This window comes from Cervus elaphus, chromosome 28 (assembly GCF_910594005.1).
Source record: "Cervus elaphus chromosome 28, mCerEla1.1, whole genome shotgun sequence".
NCBI classification, from domain to species: Eukaryota; Metazoa; Chordata; class Mammalia; order Artiodactyla; family Cervidae; genus Cervus; species Cervus elaphus.
In genome coordinates, this window is record NC_057842.1 from 34,753,215 (window position 1) to 34,775,827 (window position 22,613).

General features: G+C 37.7%; 1 protein-coding gene across 2 annotated transcripts in view; it reads left to right on the forward strand.

The window, feature by feature from the left end:
• Window positions 1–22,613, forward strand: part of CEP85L (centrosomal protein 85 like) — a 141,913-nt gene that overhangs the window by 77,907 nt on the left and 41,393 nt on the right. For both annotated transcript variants that reach the window (XM_043890510.1, XM_043890509.1), the window contains exon 4: window positions 12,612–12,733. In XM_043890510.1, the coding sequence (XP_043746445.1) occupies window positions 12,612–12,733 (122 nt within the window). The remainder of the gene's footprint in view (window positions 1–12,611; window positions 12,734–22,613) is intronic.

Sequence of the window (22,613 nt, forward strand, 5' to 3'; positions counted from 1 at the left end):
TGAATCTCTATATAAATTTTTAAAAAACTTTATTTTCTGTGCTCATTTGATTCATAATAATTCATGGTGTTTTATATACTCTTAACGTTGCAAAGCCTGCTTTTATTTATGTAATTACTAGTTTTATTAGTTTTAATTTCATTTTAATAGTTAAAAAATAAGTACCTCTAAATTTACCACCTAAACAAAAGCCAAATTAAAAAAAATTTTTTTTTTATGTGGACCATTTAAAAAATCTTTATTGAATTTGTTACAGTATTGCTTCTGTTTTATGTTTTGCTTTTTTGGCCACGAGGCATGTGGGATCTTAGTTCCCCAACCAGGGATCAAACCAACAGCCCTTGGTTTGGAAGACAAAGTCTTAAGCACTGTACCACCAAGAGAGTTCCCCAAAATTGGGCTATTGACGTATACCTAAATAGCTATATGATCTTGCCCATATTCCCCCTGTTTTCTCCTCCCAGGTAAATGATTAGTCTGATTTCTAGGTTAATTTCTTTACATTTGTTTTTATAGTTTTGTGGCATTTTTAATTAGGTATTCTCTAAAAGTTTTTTTTTTTTTTTTTAGATTTTACTTTTTGGAAAGGAAATTATGATATATAAAGTGAGTCCCAGGTAGCTCAGTGGTGAAGAGTCAGTCTTCAATGCAGGAGCTGTAGGAGACGCGGGTTCGATGCCTGGGTTGGGAAGATCCCCTGGAACAGGAAATGGTAACCCACTCCAGTATTCTTGCCTGGAAAATTCCATGGATGGAGGAGCCTGGCAGGCTACAGTCCTTGGAGTCGCAAAGAGTCAGACATCAATGAGCACACACACACATGATGTATAGAATCTTTTACACTGAGTGTTTAAACTCCAAGTGTAGTGGTGTGTGGAAGCAAAAGACCTTTCAAGGTAGACCTATTTTTTTTTTTTTTTCCTTCTGGAAACTTTTTTGACAAGAAGAAAATTTAAGTTGTGACAGAATTAAAGCATTTTAATACTTAAATATGTGATACAGTAAAATGCAAGTTTTGAATAAATTTTTGTGATACTTGAAAGAAAAGGAACTTTTCTGGGTTAGACCCCCAGGATTTTACTGAAGTCTTAAGGATTTTGTTCTATTGAAAGTTTTAGATATTACTGCATTAAATTTTAAAGCTACCTAAAGGAGAATTAGTTGAAGAAACATCTAAGAGAAAAAATGATAAGAATAGTAGTCTGTGACTTAAGGGATGGGGAAGTGCCTAAAGTCATAGAGAAGAGAGAATAGGAGTTATTCATCAAGTTGGGGGTAAGAAAAGATCAATAGTAAAGTAACTTATAAAACTTAAGGGAAGGTAGATTTTGCTTTAGAAATTGACCTGTCAGATGCTTGAAAGCTAAACCATTTTATTTTTTTTTTTAAATAAATGCTGAATTCTGGACAGACTCTTGCCTTATTAAATATTAATAACCCAATTAGCAATGGGGAAGAGTTTGACATCAAGAGAAGCCAGTTAGTTTAAAGGAAGTGCTTGTCATGTAGGTTTGCACAATTTGGGAGAAATTTATGAAGCACACCCTAAGTGATGGAAAGAAATGCTGTAGCATGCTCTGTGGTTTTTTTAAGAATTTGTCTGTCAATAAACAAGTAATGTACAGATAAACATTTAACATTTGGAAGTTAACCACTAGTGCAAGGTAACACTAGGAGGACAAGAAAATTCAGGATTGAGAGTCAAATTAGCACCAATATGATTTCTAAGAGAGCTACATATTTTATACAAAAGAAGTTGACAGAACTGAAGCCAAAGTAAGAAATGGAAAATCTCATTCACACACATATACATAACAGCCAATTTAACAATAGAAGGCGACCCTCAGGTCTCCAGATACTTGCTTCAGTACTCTGTAGACCATGAGGTTATTCCTTTGTTAGGAAGATTCCAATCCAATTCAAAGATTTGTAGACCCCGCGGTACCCCACCTCCGTTACATTCATTACACCCCAGTGCTTGCGCTCCTTGCATTCCCAGTCTCTTTGTTGGCATCATTATTTGTCATCCAAAATGGAAATTTGGGACCGATCCTTGTTTCTGTCTTCTCACAGACTCTGGTCCACTAGGAAATCAAATGCAGATTGCGGATTCAAAATCTGTGTTCCCATGGCCTCATCAGCTCTCCTCTGAGCTTTTAAAAAACCTACTGTCTTGACCCTCTCCTGTTGTTTACCCTGATATCCAAGTTGCCTTCTCACGGGGAAATTTGGTTCTCACATGCTGAGAACTTTTCTTTATTATCAACATGTCCCTCAAAATTAAAAACCCAAATTTTACAGGCATTGCATGCAGAGGTTTTTCCTAATTTGGTGTTGTCATCTACTCCTAACTGTATTCGACAGCTCTGCCATTTGTGTGTTTTATGTCTTCTGTCTGGAATCTATTCCTTTCTTTCTTGCCTTTATTATTCACAAATGTGTAGGGAGAAGCCTGTTGGTTTGTTCTTAATTTTTAATTGCATAAGTATTAAGTATCCCTTACAATTTAGGAAACTCAGAAAAAGAAGTTGGAGGGGTACTTTATATGTTTATTAGGTATTTATTTTTTCTTTGCATATATTTCATGAATGGGGGCTGGTTTATTTTTTCTTCACTCCTCATACTACTTATCCCATAGAAGTTAAGGTTAATGGACATTTTAAATATTTTTTGCTGTTACAAATAAGCTTGTAACCGGCTAAATCAAAGGAAGTTATGGAATACAAATGCAAGTGACACTTGAGTTTTTAGCATAGATGCATTCTTGAAAAGGTTATGTAAAATGGATTTTGATATGTGGAATTTGTGTTTATCTTATAAAGCAAGATGTCCCAGCAGAAAAGATTAATAAGCCCAACTTTCTAATGTGCAGATGTTAAGTTTCTATCAGCAATTTAATGCATTGAGAATTGTACATGTTGTGCACTGTTTTGATACATCGCAGTAAGTCTGTACTTCCTCCTTAACCCATCTCCAGATTAAAAGCTTATATAGCACAGTAAAAGGATGTGAACATGTCATCATCTGCTGTTTTCATTTGCCCTTGAGTTGGTCAGAGGAAGTGAGTAGGTTCCAGGACCAGCCATTAGCATTAAGATCAAGAGCATACTTTAGGCAAACTTGGTTGTTCAGGCTTCCCTGTTAAAGTATTTGTTTTTATAGGTTTATTGCTTAGTTGGGGCCATAGATATCTGAAGAGTTGATTGTTGACTCCAGCATTACTATGTCAGTTTTTAAAATCTAACTTGAAAACATAAAATATCTAAAAATTCAGTGTTTGGATTATATGAATCTGTGTGCTGAATGGGAATCAAAAAGTGCTCTTGAGACTTTACATGTACAGAATAGAAGTACAACATAGTCACTGAAGACTTTTTTTCCCAAATGTATGTCTAAAATGCAAACTAAAATTAGTTATGTAGATTACTCCTGGGTCTGAGAGAAATGAGGCTGAACCTCAAGGTTTGGAAAGCATCATTTTTATTCAAGTGTAAATTTGTTGGTTAATCTTTGAACTATGATCTTTAGAGTGTATACATATCTTTTTTATTTGCTGTAAAATGTATATATTATATAGAGGTTTTAAGTAATGATAATTTCAGGGGTGGTAACCTTTTGAAGTTTGTAAATTTTTAGATTGCTTAATATTTAGCAAATATTACCAGATTCTGTGTTGTGTACCAAGAGTTTTAAAAGAATGAGGCCAGGCTTACCATGATGCAGACTAAACTGGGATAGGAACCACTGTCATAAGTACTATCATAATGCTCTAATTGCAATACCTGTCTGTGCTGTTCAAATAATTTTGGATTTTTTTGGAAACTCAGAAACATACTTGAGGGATCATCATTAGTCATTCTCTTTTTGTTGATTGTGTGCTATGGTCTAAGGAATGAACTAGACTCTGGGCATTACCACAAAAAATTTTAAAAATCTCTTAACATTGCTGGTGCTGATACTTTTTAGAAAAATACGTGAAGGGATGTTTAAATTGAGCAGCAGTCAACTGGCCTCTCTAAACTCTCAACAGTTTTACTCTGAGATTACCCATTGTTGACTCTTGAAATATATATATTTAAAAAAAAACTGTTTTTAACATATGAAAGAAGAAAGTACTTAATGGCCCTTAACTGCACTGTCAGAAAAGAAAAAAGTAGTATATGTATGCCAGGCAAAGTCAGTTAATCCCAATTGATATAAAGTAGAAGCCAACTCCCTGTCTCCTCACAAGATAACCATCATTCATAATTCCTTTTGTATCCTTTTAGAAAAATCCTACATAACATTTTTAAATAATGTAGGCAGTACTTTGGTCCCAAAACACATTTATTATTTTATACTTTTCTTTTACCTCTCAGTGGTACAATATGATAAAAAAAAATTGATAAGACATTTTGGTAATCTGGTTTTAAAAATAAGTGGAATATGTCAGTGCTCATACTACCGCACTGTTTTAGTAGAATCTGGTTCTATAATCTGGTAAATTTGTTATCCTTAGGTAATTATGCAAAAGGTTTGGAAAATACTGCATTCTCTTTTTTTTATAGGCGAAATCCATTATTAAATGTGAATACTTAAACACTTCTACTCTGAGTCTTCTGATTAATTTGCTTAGGGAAAATGATTTGCTCCTCAATCTTGGATATATCATTTATCCCCTTCACTTTTGTGTTACAACTGTAATGAGATCATGTTTCATGCATAGATCATTCCTTTGTTGGCATTTTTAAAAAACATGCTGATGCTAACAAAGATTATGCATCAACCAGATTGATTTTTCAGAGGAAAAATGTCTTTTCCTCCAAAAGAAGAGTTAAACTAATAGTAACTTAGCTGTGTAGCATGGTGGAAATCAGTAATACTTTTACAGTTCTGTTTTCATGTACATGTACTTTTAAGATATAAAATGTAGCTATGTATTCCTCTCATCAGTTTCTTTTTATCATTTTTTAGAGTCTTTTACCCTTGAAGTAACTTGATATATTCATATTGTTATTTCAGTAAAGCATATCAGGATGGCAAAAATAGCATTACAGAATTAATTAATAACATAGACAAAGAAATAGTGAGATAATTAAAAACTCAGTTCCTTCTGTAATTTAAATTTCAAGAGTTATGATGCAGACTTTTGTTTATAAATTAGTCACTCTGATAGAGTTTATGGATAGAATTTTTTATATGATTTGTTTTTATTTTGTTTAGAGAAATATGTAGTAATACATTCCATAAATAATTACATGGGCTTAAAGATAGAATTTTTTTAATTTTATGCACATTCTTTTAGTAATAATACAATATGTAAGATACAGATTTTGTTTTAATGATGGTTCTGTAATCCGTGTTTTTCCTTCTCTTTGAATAAAAACTCTAAATTCTACATAATTTGTAATTTGTTTTCATCTACATTGTTGAGCTTTGTGAATTTACCTCTGGGTGAGGTATCCTGATACTTTTACCAAAAAACACTCCTAGAGTATCTCTTCAGATAGATTATTCCAGGAAAGGGAGGAAGATTTGCTGTGTTATTTGACATGTTGTGAGTGACAAATGAGCTGAGTAACAAAGGCAAATGAAAGAGAGATAACAAACTTGAAGAATTGCAGAGGTTGTAGTCCAGTTAAGTGTGGCAGCACTAGATTATCTAAGTTTAACAGTATTTGTCCAGGCTGAGGCCAAAGAATTTGGAGCTATTTTCAGAGGCAAATAGTGCGCTTATTTTAGAAGCATGTTTGACCATTATGTGACATATTTTGGCAACTTTTCATAGCATCTGGGTCTCATCTAAACAGATATATTTGGGACTGTTGTAGATGCATGTTTTTCCTATTCAATTATTAGACTGGAATTTGCTGTTTACAATGAGGTGGCCATACATATGTTAGAATTCTGGGTGGTTGGGATCTAGATGCAGAAAAGTTATGCTAGTATACTGGCTAGACTGGGTTTCCCAGGTGGCACAGTGGTAAGGAATCTGCCTGCTAGTGCAGGGGATATCAGAGACACAGGTTCAATCCCTTGGTCGGGGAGATCCCCTGGAGTAGGAAATGGCAACCCACTCCAGTATTCTTGCCTGGAAAGTTCCATTGGTGGAGGAGCCGGGTGGGCCCCAGCTGGTGGGGTTACAGAGTCGAAAGTGACTGAGCAAGAACATGCTGGCTGGACTCTGTGGCTAGTCCACTGTTTTCTTTTCTAAACCACCGCTGCAACAGTGTATGTTACGCATTTCTAGGTAAAACATCTAAATGAGGAGTTCCCCTCCCTCCCTGAGTGTGGTAACTACCAATTATGTATTAAAAATGTTTCTTGTAAAAGGTGTCCTTGTTTTGCTGAACAGATTTTGAAATGTTCATGACTTCGATGACTTCCTTTCTGTTCCATACTTGGAGTTCGCTCACAGCTACATACCTTTATAATTACCTCCTAGATTTCATGTTCATGTCTAGTTAAAGTTTTATTATTATTCACAAGCTATAAATTATATATTCATATGTTTAAATTACTTTCGGTTTGATTACTTACATTAGTTATGGGCAAGTAGAAACATGACTGATGACTTGACATTCTGCCACAAAATGGTATTCCTCTCCTGACGCGTTACAACTTTATTGAATGGAAATTCTTAATTGTTTTCTAAATACTTAAGATAAAAATGTTTACTACTGGTTATAGGGAAGGCATTATTTGAACATAAAATACATTCTTCCTTTTCGTATTTGGGAGCAGGATTGTGCCCTGTCCTATTGGACAGCTTCTTTGTTCTTCTTAAGTATCAACAGCTCTTAAGAACCAGCTTGTAGGTTGTTGTATGGGAGGACAAATAATTTTTTCTCTACCATTCTTAGTTCTTAGCTGAGACCCTTGTAATAAAAGATAGATTACAAGAGAAACAAATAGAAGTTTATTAACATGTGTACCTTGTGTACCCGTGGAAGATACTCAGGGAAAAGTGAGGAACTCAGAGTGGTGGCTTTAGAATTCAGGATTAGATACTGCTCAATTCAGGAAAAGCAGAGGAAGGATACAGGCCTCTCAAGGTAGATGCATTATTTTTAAGAGATGAATAGGTCTTAGAAGAATAGATAGGACAGATGATAACCCGTGAGGAAGTTTGTCTGGGTACACTGTCGGCTTCTAGTCTTCTTTTCTGTGATAAGAGCCAATCCTCTCTGATCGATGAAACTCCCAGGGAGGGGTTTATGACAGTTGAGTTCCTTTGGGAGGATCTATCTTTAGGCAGAGAGTAGAGTTCAGAGAAAGCCTCTGCCTGCATTGGCTAGATTTCAGGTGCCTACAGCGCAAAATAATTAATATGTCATTAATTATGGTGGCATGTTGATGAGCGCCTACAATTGTATTTTGGAGTGGCATATTCTGCTGCTCTTCATCACCAACTCTGTTTTTGCATCCTTGGTATACAGTATTCACTTCACCTGACCTTTTCTCTCTTAGTTATTTGTCGATGTAAAATAGTACCGGCGTGATGGATAGGTAGGAAATTATAGCTGAGGTAGTGCATTGTCTGATCCACAGTGCATCCTGGACTACTTACGCATTTTCCCCAGGCAGGCACGACCTTGATTTCACCGCAGTCTTACTTTGAGGTAGACAGAAAAATAAAGTTTAGGCCCGCAGTGGTTAGGTATACATTTTGTTTTTGTTAAGTTCGTATTGCATTTTGTGGATGTGGCACAGTTTATCCATTTATCAGTTAATGGTTTGTTTCCAGTTTGGGGTGATGAAGTATTCGCCTGTAGGTCTTTGTAGACATACATTTATCACTTCTTTTGATTAGATACCAAATTCAGTTCCCCATTTAATCAGCTTTGCACCCCTTGTGAAAGTTAGTTGACCAAATAAGTCGGAGGAAGACAAATCCCATATGATGTCACTTATATGTGGAATCTAAAAATGCCAAACTTATAGAAATAGAAACTAGAGTGGTGGTCACCAGAGATTAGGGTGGTGGGGAGATGGGAAGATGTAGGTCAAAGGATACAAACTTCCAGTTTGCTATATATATATATATATATATATATATACATATACATATACATAATATATATTGTATATTAAAAGTAAAATTGCATCAGTTGTTTCTTTTCTGTATATCTTAAGTAACGTAGTCATTTATATGGTGTGCAAAATCATAAAGGTACGGTAGCTGCTTTGCTAGGATTTTAATAACTCTTAACTAGTTGATTCAAATTGTGTTCTATAACTTCATTTAGAGTAGCATACACTAAGGCCTCATTATAAAAGCCTTAACAGGTAACATGTTTCCATAATTGTCATTTTCAGTGTAGGGCAGATACAAACAGGTTTTTAAAATTACATGTAACTCTACCTGCAGCATTTGGTTGTTAGGATTCATTCTCATTTTTAAACTATTTTTATGAATCAGGATTGAGGCTTCCCTGGCTTAGATGATAAGAATCTGCCTGCAGTGTGGGAGACCTGGGTTTGATCCCTGGGTTGGGAAGATCCCCTGGTAGAGGGCATGGCAACCCACTCCAGTATTCTTGTCTGGAGAATTCCCACGGACAGAGGAGCCTGGCGGGCTATTGTCCATGGGGTTGCAGAGTTCGACACAACTGAGCGACTGATCACACACTGCCTGCAGCATTTGATTGTCAGGATTTATTCTCATTTTTAGACTATTTTATGAGTCAGGATTAAAGTTTAGTAAGAAGACTGTCATGCAACTGATTTGCTAATTGTTTACTGCATCTTAATTACAGAGAAAGGTTTCCTTTCCTTTCTTCCTATTTGCTCATTTTTTGGTTTTGTTTTGTTTTCTAAAGAGTTTAGATCAAGGAAGCTACAAATTGGAAGAATAAAGTCTCAAATTTTGTTTTACGTATATTCATAAATGTATCTGGCAGGCACTGAATTGGCCAAAAAGTTCATTCGAGTTTTTCCATACACTGTTACAGAAAACCTGAACGAACTTTTTGGCCAACTCAGTACTTCAGCAGTCCATGTTGTCACTAGTTGAAGTGCTGTAAACCAACTATATTGTCGTTTGCTTTTCTCCTGCAGACCTACTTTTTTCTTCTCTTTACTTCTTTCTTGATGCCAAGAAGTTTTATAAAGTAAGAAGAGACCTCCTTAGGGAGTTGTCAACTGTGGGAAAAATTTTTAGCAGCTAACTTGTGGAAGAATAGAGTAATTCATGTCATCTTGTAAAGATCATCATCTATTGTCTAGGCACTTGTTTTACTGAAATAAGTACAAGATGTGTAAAGTAAAGCATAGCTTAAAACTTCATGGTATAGGTCTTTCCTGACTTGTAATCCACAGTGGAGGAAACTTTGATAGATTCTTGGAAGAGGATATCGTAGATGCTCAAGCTATCTTAGAAGTTTTCTGTTAGGCATGAAAATGATATACAAAACCCAGTATTTAAAATATCTGTAACCTGTTACCAGGAGATTAATATATAATTCAATATATAAATTAAATATATATTTGCTTTTATTTCTACAAGTGAAAAATTATAGCACAAACAGTTCACCACATCATTCTGATAATTTCCACAACTTATGTTGAGTTTTAGAATTATTAATATGGTTTTAGTTGTTACCACTTTTAATGAATTCCTGTTTGAGCTACAGTTTGACTAAATTGCATGAAATGACTACCCATTAAACTGATAGTCTTTAAGTAACATGGAGTTGTGATAAGCAGAGACTTTCTCTTAATATCAACAATATTGTTTATAGTGCTTAATTGTCTCTTCAGTTTTTAAGGGCAGTTACTGTCAAACATTTTTTCCAACTCCTATGATACAAAATTTGAAATCGCTTCTTGGTCAGCTGGGCCATAGCAGAAAGAGTGAGGCAGTGTGGTGCTCTTTTCTTGGGCTGCCTGTATTTGAATCCTGGCTCTGGCGACTAAATATAAGCTGGTAGATAGTGTCGAGATGGGAGAATTTGAGAGACTGATTAGTAGAAACCAGCCAGTCAGGAAGGATGCCATGAGTGGTATCCTGAATGCCCCCATTTATGCCAGGAAGTCACTCTTTGTTGGGTGATGGAAAGCTCTGAGGAGTGGCCTGGGTTGTGGGTAGGACATTCAGGGGGTTTGAAAGTGTTAGTCACTCAGTTATGTCTGACTCTTTGTGACCCCGTGGACTGTAGCTCCAGGCAAGAATACTGGAGTGGGTTTCTATTTTATTCTCCAGGGGCTCTTCCTGACCCAGGGATTGAACCTGGGTCTCTTGCATTGCAGGGAGATTCCTTACCATCTAGCCACTAGGGAAGCCCTTTTCAAGGCGTTTGGGCGGCATCTGTTTTCAACCATGGTGAAAATGCTTCGGTACTGCAATGACTAGAATATCCGTACCGGTGCATGTTGGCCCAGTGTCAGCCTGAGTTGTATATTAGGCAGAAGAGTGAAATTCAAAAACTAAATCTCTGACTAACCTGTCTCTATAACCTTCTGTGTCATCTCGGCTCCAAATATCTGCCCATTTGACAAAGTTATGTACCCTGTTACCACCTAGTTTCTATCATTCTTAGTCTGTTCATCTTCTGCTGCCTGAAACATCCTGTCCTAGTCTTACTTGAAAGGCATTTTAAAGGTTTAATCTAGGACTAGTTGACGTCACCTGGTTACTGGTTTATTCAGAAGCAAGTCTTGTCAATAGATCTTTGGAAAGCAAAGGATAAAGATATTGCTACTAGTTTGAATTCCTTGAAAGTTGCTTTTTTTGTGTTCATGTAGCCTCTCTTAGCTTGCCAAGGAATTTGTGTTCCTGTTTGATTTACCCATTGTATTAGTTTCTTAGAGCTGCCCTAACACACAAACAAGGTAGCTTACACAACAGAAATTTATGTCACAGTTCTGGAGGTTAAAAGTTCAGAATCAAGGTGTCAGCAGAATAATTCCTTCTGAGGGCTGTGAATAAAAGTCTGTTTCAGACTGGTTTCTAGTGACTTTCTGACAATCATGTTCATCTCTTTACACAGTCTTCCCTCTGTGCACGTCTGTGTTCACGTTTCCCCTTTTGTGTTAGTCTAATGACTTGCACAAGCTGGAGTCAAGATTGCCTGGAGAAATGTCAGTAACCTCAGATATGCAGACGACACCACTCCTATGGCAGAAAGTGAAGAGGAACTAAAAAGCCTCTTGATGAAAGTGAAAGAGGAGAGTGAAAAAGTTGGCTTAAAGCTCAACATTCAGAAACTAAGATCATGGCATCCGGTCCCATCACTTCATGGCAAATAGATGGGGAAACAGTGGAAACAGTGGCTGACTTTATTTTCCTGGGATCCAAAATCACTGTGGATGGTGATTGCAGCCATGAAATTAAAAGATGCTTACTCCTTGGAATAAAACCTATGACCAACCTAGACAGCATATTAAAAAGCAGAGACATTACTTTGCCAACAAAGGTCCATCTAGTCAAAGCTATGGTTTTTCTAGTAGTCCTGTATGGATGTGAGAGTTGGACGGTGAAGAAAGCTGAACGCCGAAGAATTGATGCTTTTGAACTGTGGTGTTGGAGAAGACTCTTGAGAGTCCCTTGGACTGCAAGGAGATCCTAGAGGAGATCAGTCCTGGGTGTTCATTGGAAGGACCGATGCTGAAGCTGAAACTCCAATACTTTGGCCACCTGATACAAAGAGCTGACTCATTGGAAAAGACCCTGATGCTGGGAGGGATTGGGGGCAGGAGGAGAAGGGGATGACAGAGACTGAGATGGCTGGATGGCATCACCGATTCTATGGACATGAGTTTGAGTAAACTCCGGGAGTTGTGATGGACAGGGAGGCCTGGCGTGCTGTGATTCATGGGGTCGCAAAGAGTTGGACACGATTGAGCGACTGAACTGAACTGAACTGAATGACTTCATCTTGATTTTATCTGCAGAGTCTGTATTTCTAAATGAGGCTACCTTCTGAGGTATTGGGGGTTAGAACTTCAGCATAATTTTGAGGAGTCAGTTCAACCAGTACCACCAGTATTAAAATTTTAATTTTGTTTCAGTGATAGAAGTTTGAAGATATGTTACATTGGTTTTTTTGTTGTTTATGCTGTTTAAATATCTTAAATATTTTTAAAAGTCTGAACAGATTTTTTTTCCTAAATGATACACTAGAGATCAGCAGTCATCTAGATTATCTAATTAATAGTCATTTTCTATGGCTATATTTACTACTTTGGGAAAATATTTTAGCTTTTGAAATTTTAATGTAATTAAAGGATGATGTGATGAATGACAATTTCAAGATGTGGAAACCCTTCTGGTAATACGTGTACAGTCTATCCTTGGTATATTATATTTTTATTGTACTCCTTCCTTAGGCAATGATTAATTTTCTTATTTCCAGAAAGCTTCCACAAGATAATGAGAACAACATCTTACATTTAGTATTATAATGTGTTCTGTTGTCCACCAATTCTTGATTAGATTTGTACATTTACTTTAGAACTTCCTTAAAATTCTTCATGTTATGTTGTATTCACAGGTGTAATTAAAAAAATTTTTTTAATCAAATGGGGAATTCTCTTTTTTTAAAATAAAAATCATTGGGAAAATACTAGATGACATAAATATTACCTTTAGCCACTTTTAGTATACTAATAGTGTAAACGTGTTTGTACAGGTTTTGTCTGGATCATCTCATCAAAGTTATTCACCTCCTGGCTATCAAGATTTCAGTAAGTGGGAGTCAGTGCTGAAAATAAAAGAAGGACTACTAAGGCAGAAAGAGATTGTAATTGATCGGTGAGTCTTATTTTTTTTTTTTTTTTTACTATTTCAGGCATGCAGAAGTGTAGACTAATAAAGCAAGTATCTTTGTACCTACCACTTAGAGTTTAAGAAATAGAACCTTACAAGGACATTGAAGTCTCATGTCTGTCTATCCCCAGCCCCAGACATTTCCAGAATTTTGCCTATTTGAGTACCAAAGCTCTGAAAAAAAAATTATTTTAAACTGAATAGACTCCTGATTATTCTGAGCAATAAATCTTAATATTACTTAATTATTTATGATCTTTATTGGTTCTACATCATTTGTGTATACTTTGGGGATAATTAAGTATGTTGCATATCATGGTAATTGGAAGATAGTTTTGAGACGGCATTTTTTCTTAATCACTGCTAGTTACTACTTATTTCCATGTGCTTTTATGAGATAAAGTAGTAGATAATCTAATCTTAAAATTAAATCCTTACTCAAACCTTTAAATATATTTAATAGTTGAAATTTCAAAAGATTTTGCTTAGAAACTTTAACAATGTTAAGTGTGATCTGCTGGAATATAAACTAGTGCATAGACCTCCTGACTTCCTTCTTCTCCACTACATTCTCAGCATCTTGAACAGAGCCTGGCATGTAGTACATGTGCGTAGTGCTTGATAGTCCATGCCTGGTAAATGAATGAAGATCGCAAGAGATAGTTACAATTGATTTTATGAAAAACTATCTTCAAATATTAGCTGTTTCTAGTATAAGTAAATTTTATGTAAGTATAGACACAGTTGGATATATATTTTTAATACTTAATTTATTGTATATACTTGATATACAATATGATTTATTGTATGTACTAGAGATCTCTTCAAGATAATTAGAGATATCAATGGAACATTTCATGCAAAGATGGACTCGATAAAGGATAGAAATGGTATGGACCTAACAGAAGCAGAAGATATTAAGAAGAGGTGGCAGGAATACACAGAAGAACTGTACAAAAAAGATCTTCATGACCCAGATAATCTCGATAGTGTGATCACTCACCTAGAGCCAGACATCCTGGAATGTGAAGTCAAGTGGGCCTTAGAAAGCATCACTGCGAACAAAGCTAGTGGAGGTGATGGAATTCCAGTTGAGCTATTTCAAATCCTGAAAGACGATGCTGTGAAAGTGCTGCACTCAATATGCCAGCAAATTTGGAAAACTCAGCAGTGGCCACAGGATGGGAAAAGGTCAGTTTTCATTCCAATCCCAAAGAAAGGCAAGGCCAAAGAATGCTCAAACTATTGCACAATTGCACCCATCTCACACACTAGTAAAGTAATGCTCAAAATTCTCCAAACCAGGCTTCAGCAATACGTGAACTGTGAACTTCCAGATGTTCAAGCTGGTTTTAGAAAAGGCAGAGGAACCAGAGATCAAATTGCCAACATCTGCTGGATCATAAAAAAGCGTGAGAATTCCAGAAAAACATCTATTTCTGCTTTATTGACTATGCCAAAGCCTTTGACTGTGTGGATCACAATAAACTGGAAAATTCTGAAAGAGATGGGAATACCAGACCATCTGACCTGTCTCTTGAGAAACCTATATGCAGGTCAGGAAGCAACAGTTAGAACTGGACATGGAACAACAGACTGGTTCCAAAGAGGAAAAGGAGTATGTCAAGGCTGTATATTGTCACCCTGCTTATTTAACTTATATGCAGAGTACATCATGAGAAATGCTGGGCTGGAAGAAGCACAAGCTGAAATCAAGATTGCCAGAAGAAATATCAATAACCTCAGATATGCAGACGACACCACCCTTATGGCAGAAAGTGAAGAGGAACTAAAAAGCCTCTTGATGAAAGTGAAAGAGGAGAGTGGTAAAGTAGGCTTAAAGCTCAACATTCAGAAAACTAAGGTCATGGCATCTGGTCCCATCACTTCATGGCAAATAGATGGGGAGACAGTGGAAACAGTGTCAGACTTTATTTTTGGGGGCTCCAAAATCACTGCACATGGTGATTGCAGCCATGAAATTAAAAGATGCTTACTCTTTGGAAGGAAAGTTATGACTAACCTAGACAGCATATTAAAAAGCAGAGACATTATTTTGCCAACAAAGGTCCATCTAGTCAAGGCTATGGTTTTTCCAGTGGTCATGTATGGATATGAGAGTTGGACTGTGAAGAAAGCTGAGTGCTGAAGAACTGATGCTTTTGAACTGTGGTGTTGGAGAAGACTCTTGAGAGTCCCTTGAACTGCAAGGAGGTCCAACCAGTCCATCCTAAAGGAGATCAGTCCTGGGTGTTCATTGGAAGGACCAATGCTGAAGCTGAAACTCCAATACTTTGGCCACCTGATGTGAAGAGCTGACTCATTGGAAAAGACCCTGATGCTGGGAGGGATTGGGGGCAAGAGGAGAAGGGGACGACAGAGGATGAGATGCCTGGATGGCATCACCGTCTCAATGGACATGGGTTTGGGTAGACTCCAGGATTTGGTGATGGACAGGGAGGCCTGGCGTGCTGTGATTCATGGGGTCGCAAGGAGTCAGACACGATTGAGCGACTGAACTGAACTGATATACTTGAAATTAATGCTGTTTTTAAACAGACCAAAATTCGAACTTTCTTTAATATGAATAGACTTGCCCTCAATGAGCATCACTCAGCTTTTATTATTTTTCAGACACCATTATACCATTCTGTTGAGTGTAAGTTAATAGATGTCTTAGTTCATTTGGTCCGCTATAACAAAATACCGTAGACTGGTTGGCTTATTGCTGTTCAATCATTCAGTTGTGTCTGACTTTTTGTGACCCCATGGATTGCAGCACGCCAGGCTTCCCCATCCTTCACCATCTCCCAGAGTTTGCTCAAACTCATGTCCATTGAGTCAGTAATGCCATCCAACCATCTCGTCCTCTGTCATCCCCTTCTCCTCCTGCCTTCAATCTTTCCCAGCATCACTGTACAGGAGGCGCTGATGAAAACCATCCCCAAGAAAAAGAAATGCAAAGAAGCAAAATGGTAGTCTAAGGAGGCCTTACAAATAGCTGAGAAAAGAAGAGAAGTGAAAGGTAAAGGAGAAAAGGAAAGATACACCCATCTGAATGCAGAGTTCCAAAGAATAGCAAGGAGAGATAAGAATGCCTTTTTAAATGAACAATGCAAAGAAATAGAGGGAAACAATAGAATGTTTAGAGACGATAAATATTTATTTCTCCCACTTCTAGAGGCTGGAAAGTCCAAGGCACTGGCCAATTCAGTGAGAATCTGGTGAGAGCCAACTTCCTGGTTCATAGATAGACATCTTCTTGCTGTAGCCTCACATGGTGAAAGGGGCAAAGGAGTTCTCCAGAGCTTCTTTTGTAGTGATACTAACTGCATTTGTGAGAACTCTGCCTTCGTGACCTATCACTTCCCAAAGACCTTCCACCTCCACCTTCTATTCCACATGTTGGGCATTAGGATTTAATGTATGAATCTCAGGGAAGGCTCCCAACATTCAGTCTATGGAAGTAAGATAATTATTAATAAAATCTATTAAATATATTTATATTTGTCAATTTTGTATATATAGAAGGATACTAAGGAAATAATCCAAAATCATACAGAGTTGCTCAGTTGGCCAATTCTTGTTTTAATTAAAAAAATTCTTTTATTGATGTATAGTTGATTACAATATATAGGTATACAGTTAAATGATTCATATATATCTGTATATGTATATATACATTCATATATATTTATATACAAATACCTTTTTCAGATTATTTTACCATATAGTTTTATTATAAGATATTGAGTATAGTTCCTTCTGCTGTACTGTAGGCCCTTATATGTGAATGTGGTGGCTTAGATAGTAAAGAATCTGCCTGCAGTGCAGGAGACCTGGGTTCGATCCCTGGGTTGGGAAGATCACCTGGAGAAGGAAATGGCAACCCACTCCAGCATTCTTGCCTGGAGAATTCCATGGACAGAGAAACCTGGTGGGCTACAGTCCGTGGGGACACGACTCAGCGACTGACACTGTACACCATGTTACTCCCATTTTTAGTGTGTCCGTCTCTGCCATCTTTCCCCTTTGGTAGCCATAAGTTTGTTTTCTGTGTCTGTGAATTTCTGTTTTGTAAATAAGTTCATTTGTGTCATATTTTAGATTCCACATAAATGATAACATATTTTTTACATTGAAATATTTATCTTTGACTTATTTAGTATGATAATCTCTAGATTGATTCATGTTGCTGAAAATGGCATTATTTCATTCTTTTTTATGGCTGTGTAATATTCTGTTGTTTATGAGTACCACATCTTTATCCATTTATCTGTTGATGGACATTTAGGCTGTTCCCATGTCTTGGCCATTGTAAATAGTATTGCAGTGAACATTGGGGTACATGTCTTTTCAGGTTATAGTTTTCTCCAGATATACGGCCAGGAATGGGATGGCAGGATCATGTGGTAGCTCTACTTTGAGTTTTTTAAGGAACCTCCATACTGTTCTCCATAGTGGCTGTACCAATTTGCATTCCCACCAATAGTATAGGAAGGTTCCCTTTTCTCCACACCCTCTCCGGCATTTATTATTTGTAGACTTTTTGTTGATGGCTATTCTCACTGGGGTGAGGTTGTACCTAATTATAGTTTTGATTTGCATTTCTCTAGTAATTAGTGATGTTGAGCATCTTTTCATATATCTTCTGGCTATCTGTGTGTCTTCTTTGGAGAGTTGTCTATTTATATCTTCTGCATTGTCATGTAGGAGTTGGCTGGCCTAGGCTAGCCTCACCTGGATGTCTTGTATGCTCCCATGGGGTCTGTTATCCTGCAGTATGTCTAAAGAGGGTTTGTTTATGGGGTGGCTGGGCGAAGTTCAAAGAGAAAATGAAGCTTACACGTTCTCTTGGAGATTAGGCTCAGAGGTGGCACAGAATCACTTCCTCTATGTTCTGATTGGTCACAAGGCCAGGAGACTTCACCTGTGGACAGTAAGAACAAAAGGAGTGTTAAGTAATACAGGAAAGGGAATAATTATGGATGTTTTTCTGAATAGTGTACCGCACCCAGTGTCTTAAATAATCTTCAATATTTTACAAGTCTGTTATAAAATTTGTGATGATTAATGCATTTGATATTGTATAAGACAGAGGAAGAAAAAGTAGCTCCTCTTTCTTTAGCAACAGAATCAGAATTTAAAATGTTCATGTATAAAAATCTTTATATAACACATATAGTGTTAAAAATGAGAACAAAATAATAGTACATCTTTTTTCTAGGAACCAGATTAGACTAATGGCCTTTACAATTGTGATAACACATTCGGAGGCTATTTCAGAGAGAGATATGACAGGATTTAGTTTCTTCCTGGATGAAACTGAGAGTAAAGATGCCAGACTTTTCTATTTTGGAATATGGTGTGGTTGATGATACCTTTTAAGTCACTTAACTAAAAATTGTACACTGGATATTATTCCTGAAAGTATCAAGTTGTTCATGATTGCATGAGAAAAATGTGTTTTTTTTTTTTTTTTTTTTTTTTTTACCATGCCTATAGCTTTTATAGATTTTGGTTAATTAGGTCAAAGAATATCAAATGTTAAGGAAAATTAGCTGCTATAGAAACTGTTCTTATGGTTACCAGTGGGAAATGATCAGAGCGATAGATTGAAAGTTTGGAATTGGCATGGATGTATTTTTAAAATAGATAGCCAACAAGGGCCTACTGTATAGCACAGGGAAATCGGTTCAATATTCTGTAATAACCTAAATGGGAAAAGAATTTGGAAAAGAATATACATTTATATATGTAACTAAATCACTTTGCTATACACCTGAAACTAATAGAGCATTGTTAATCAACTATACTCCAATATAAAATAAAATTTTTTAAAAAATTAAGAAAAATAAACTTCTTAAATGTCCCCATCTTATGAGAAAAAGCACATAGTTTAATTGCAAAAGCAACTCAAAGGAGGAAACCTGGTTTCCTAATTCTTTATACTTGATACTAACCATTTAGGTAATTCTGAATAAGATACTTGACCTTTTGCAAATTGATTGTCTCATCTGCCTGGGTACAAGGAGTTTCACTACTTAAGCAAAAAGTGAGCTTTTTGAAGATCACTGTTTTAGGCAATCCCCTCTCCCACCTAGCTGTACGGCATGAGGATTAAATGAATGAATGTGTGTAAAAAGTCTTAATCCTGTCTGATGCCTAGTGGCCATTAACAAAGAGTAGCCTCATTATATGTATTTTGTGTATATAATAGTTATATTTATGTAATTGTCTTTCCTCAGTAGACTCTGAGCGCCTTCACAGAAGAGAGTTTCAAGTATATTTTATTACTAATAATAGAAACTCACTAAATATTTGTTCAGAGGAAATAGCCTCATTTTAATGAAAAAGAAGCTAAGGTTTTTGGTTAATCTATGCTGTTGCTGATACTCGTGGTTCTTAGAATGGTTTACACTGAGAAGTTGCTTGGCTCCTGCCACTGAATTGAACAGATAAAATATAAGGATAAGTCAGTGCACTGGAGCCTGATTCAGAGAGGAAACCCGCTATGCTCAGTGGAGACAGCTGAGTTAATGCTATTTGTAAATGATACTGTTGGCACAGAGGAGAATCTCATTCTGTCATTACTTGCAATTTCCAATATAGTACCTACAAATCTTCTTAAAATTTTGTCCAATATTAAGAAATCTGACTAGCCACTGTTTCTAGTTCTTGGGAAGGAGACTAAATCTTTCAGTACAGTTCAGTTCAGTCACTCGGTAATGTCCCACTCTTCGAGAACCCCATGGACCACAGCACGCCAGCCCTCCCTGTCCATCACCAACTCCCAGAGTCTACTCAAACTCATCTCCATTGAGTAGGTGATGCCATCCAACCATCTCTTCCTCTGTTGTTCCCTTCTCCTCCTGCCTTCAATCTTTCCCAGCATCAGGGTCTTTTCAAATGACTCAGCTCTTCACGTCAGGTGGCCAAAGTATTGGAGTTTCAGCTTCAACATCAGTCATTGCAGTGAACACCCAGGACTGATCTCCTTCAGGATGGATTGATTGGATCTCCTTGCAGTCCAAGGGACTCTCAAGAGTCTTCTCCAACACCACAGTTCAAAAGCATCAATCCTTCTGCGCTCAGCTTCCTTTATAGTCCAACTTTCACATCCGTACATGACTACTGGAGAAACCACAGCCTTGACTAGACGGACCTTTGTTGACAAAGTAATGTCTCTGATTTTTAATATGCTGTCTAGGTTGGTCATAGGTTTTATTCCAAGGAGTAAGCATCTTTTTATTTCATGATTGTAGTCACCGTCTGCAGTGATTTTGGAGCCCCCAAAAATAAAGTTAGCCACTGTTTCCCTATCTATTTGCCATGAAGTGATGGGATCAGATGCCATGATCTTAGTTTTCTGAATGTTGAACTTTAAGCCAACTTTTTCACTCCTTCACTTTCATCAAGAGGCTCTTTAGTGCTTCAGTTTCTGCGGTAAGAATGGTATCATCTGCATATCTGAGGTTATTGATATTTCTTCCGGCAATCTTGATTCCAGCATGTGCTTCTTCCAGCCCAGCGTTTCTCATGGTATACTCTGCATATAAGTTAAATAAGCAGGGTGACGATATACAGGTGTTTTTTATTCATGAGCCCTAGAACACACCTGCATTTATGCTAATGAGGTGATTCTTGAGCCCTGGATGTCTGCTTCAGGACCTGGGCTGTTCACCAGAGAGACCAGCCCTGTGGTCAGAGGGTTGGGTCTTGGAGCTAGTTCAGCCTCCAGGGAGAGCTGGGGACTGGAGATTGAGTTCAGTCACACAGCTGGTGGTTTAATCGGTCATGCCCATGCAATGAAATTCTATAATAAAAATTTTGGGAACTCACCAGATTTGTAGGCAGTTGGCTAGAAGTGTGGGTGACCTGGGATTCCACTTGTCTGGCATCTGAACTGAGGCTTTCTTGCTGGGGATTCTGCCCTAAGAGTTGTGAAGTCCAGTACTAAGTTATGGTGCTTGGTGTCCAAATGGAATTTCACACAGTATAGCAGTGGGCCTTGAAACGAAATAGATTTAGAAATTGATTTTACGATGCTATATACCTAGGATTTTTTAAACTGCCAGTGAGTCTGTTCTGGTTCGGGAGCACTGGTTTGGGACCCTGTGACGAGACCTAAAAGGCATGAGAGGAGGTACAGTCCACGTGCCAAAGAGGTGGCTCTGAGTTTCCGCATTGCCGCCCCGGGTACCCTGCGCCAGGCCCTGGTCGGAACCTATGTGTCCCATCCCCCGGCCGCCCCCGGCCCACTCTGGCTAGTGTCTGATGGCAGTGGCGGCGGTAAGGGACCCACCGCAGGAACAGTATGAGCTTTGAAGACATTGCTGCGTACTTCTGGGAAGAACGGAGGCTCCTGGGTGAGTCTCAGAGACGCCTGTACCTCATTGTGATGCTGCAGAACTTTGCACTCATGTCTTCACTAGCTGGGGCTTCAGGGGCAGTGCTGAAAGCAGCAGGTGGCAGGACGTCCTTGCCTTCTTCCTGATCTTAATGACCCAGATAACCATGATGGTGTGATCACTCGCCTAGAACCAGACACCTTGGAGTGCGAAGTCAAGTGGGCCTTAGGAAGCATCACTGCGAACAAAGCTAATGGAGGTGATGGAATTCCAGCTGAGCTATTTCAAATCCTAAAAGATGATGCTGTGAAAGTGCTGCACTCAATATGTCGGCAAATTTGGAAAACTCAGCAGTGGCCACAGGACTGGAAAAGGTCAGTTTTCATTCCAATCTCAAAGAAAGACAGTGCCAAAGAATGTTCAAACTACCTCACAATTGCACTCCTTTCACACACTAGTAAAGTAATGCTCAAAATTCTCCAAGCTAGACTTCAACAGTACATAAACTGAGAACTTCCAGATGTTCAAGCTGGGTTTAGAAAAGACAGAGGAATGAGAGATCAAATTGCCAACATCTATTGAATCATAGAAAAAGCAAGAGAATTCCAGAAAGACATCTATTTCTGCTTCATTAACTACACTAAAGTCTTTGTGTGGATCACAACAAACTGTGGGAAATTCTTAAAGAGAGGGGAATACCAGACCACCTGACCTGCCTCCTGAGAAACCTGTATGCAGGTCAAAAAACTACAGTTAGAACTGAACATGGGAGAACAGACTTGTTACAAATTGGGAAAGGAGTATGTCAGGCTGTATATTGTCACCCTGCTTATTTAACTTATATGTAGAGTATATCATACGAAATGCCGGGCTGGATGCAGCACAAGCTGGAACCAAGATTGCCGGGAGAAATATCAAAATAACCTCAGATATGCAGATGACACCACCCTTATGGCAGAAAGCAAAGAGGAACCAAAGAGCCTCTTGATGAAGGTGAAAGAGGAGAGTGAAAAAACTGTCCTAAATCTGAACATTCCAAAAACCAAGATCATGCCATCCAGTCCCATCACTTCATGGCAAATAGATGGGGAAATAACGAAAACAGTGAGAGACTGTTTTCTCAGGCTCCAAAATCACTGTAGATTCTGACTGCAGCCATGATATTAAAAGACTCTTGCTCCGTGGAAGAAAAGTTATGATCAACCTAGACAGCATATTAAAAAGCAGAGACATTACTTTGCTGACAAAGGTCTGTCTAGTCAAAGCTGTGGTTTTTCCAGTAGTCATGTATGGATGTGAGCATTGGACCATAAAGAAGGTTGAGCACCGAAGAATTGACACTTTCGAACTGTGATGTAGGAGAAGACTCTTGAGAGTCCCTTGGACTGCAAGGAGATCCAGTCAGTCAATCCTAAAGGAAATCAGTCCTGAATATTCATTGGAGGGAATGATGCTGAAGCTGAAGCTCCCATACTTTGGCCACCTGATTCGAAGAGCCTACTCTTTAGAAAAGA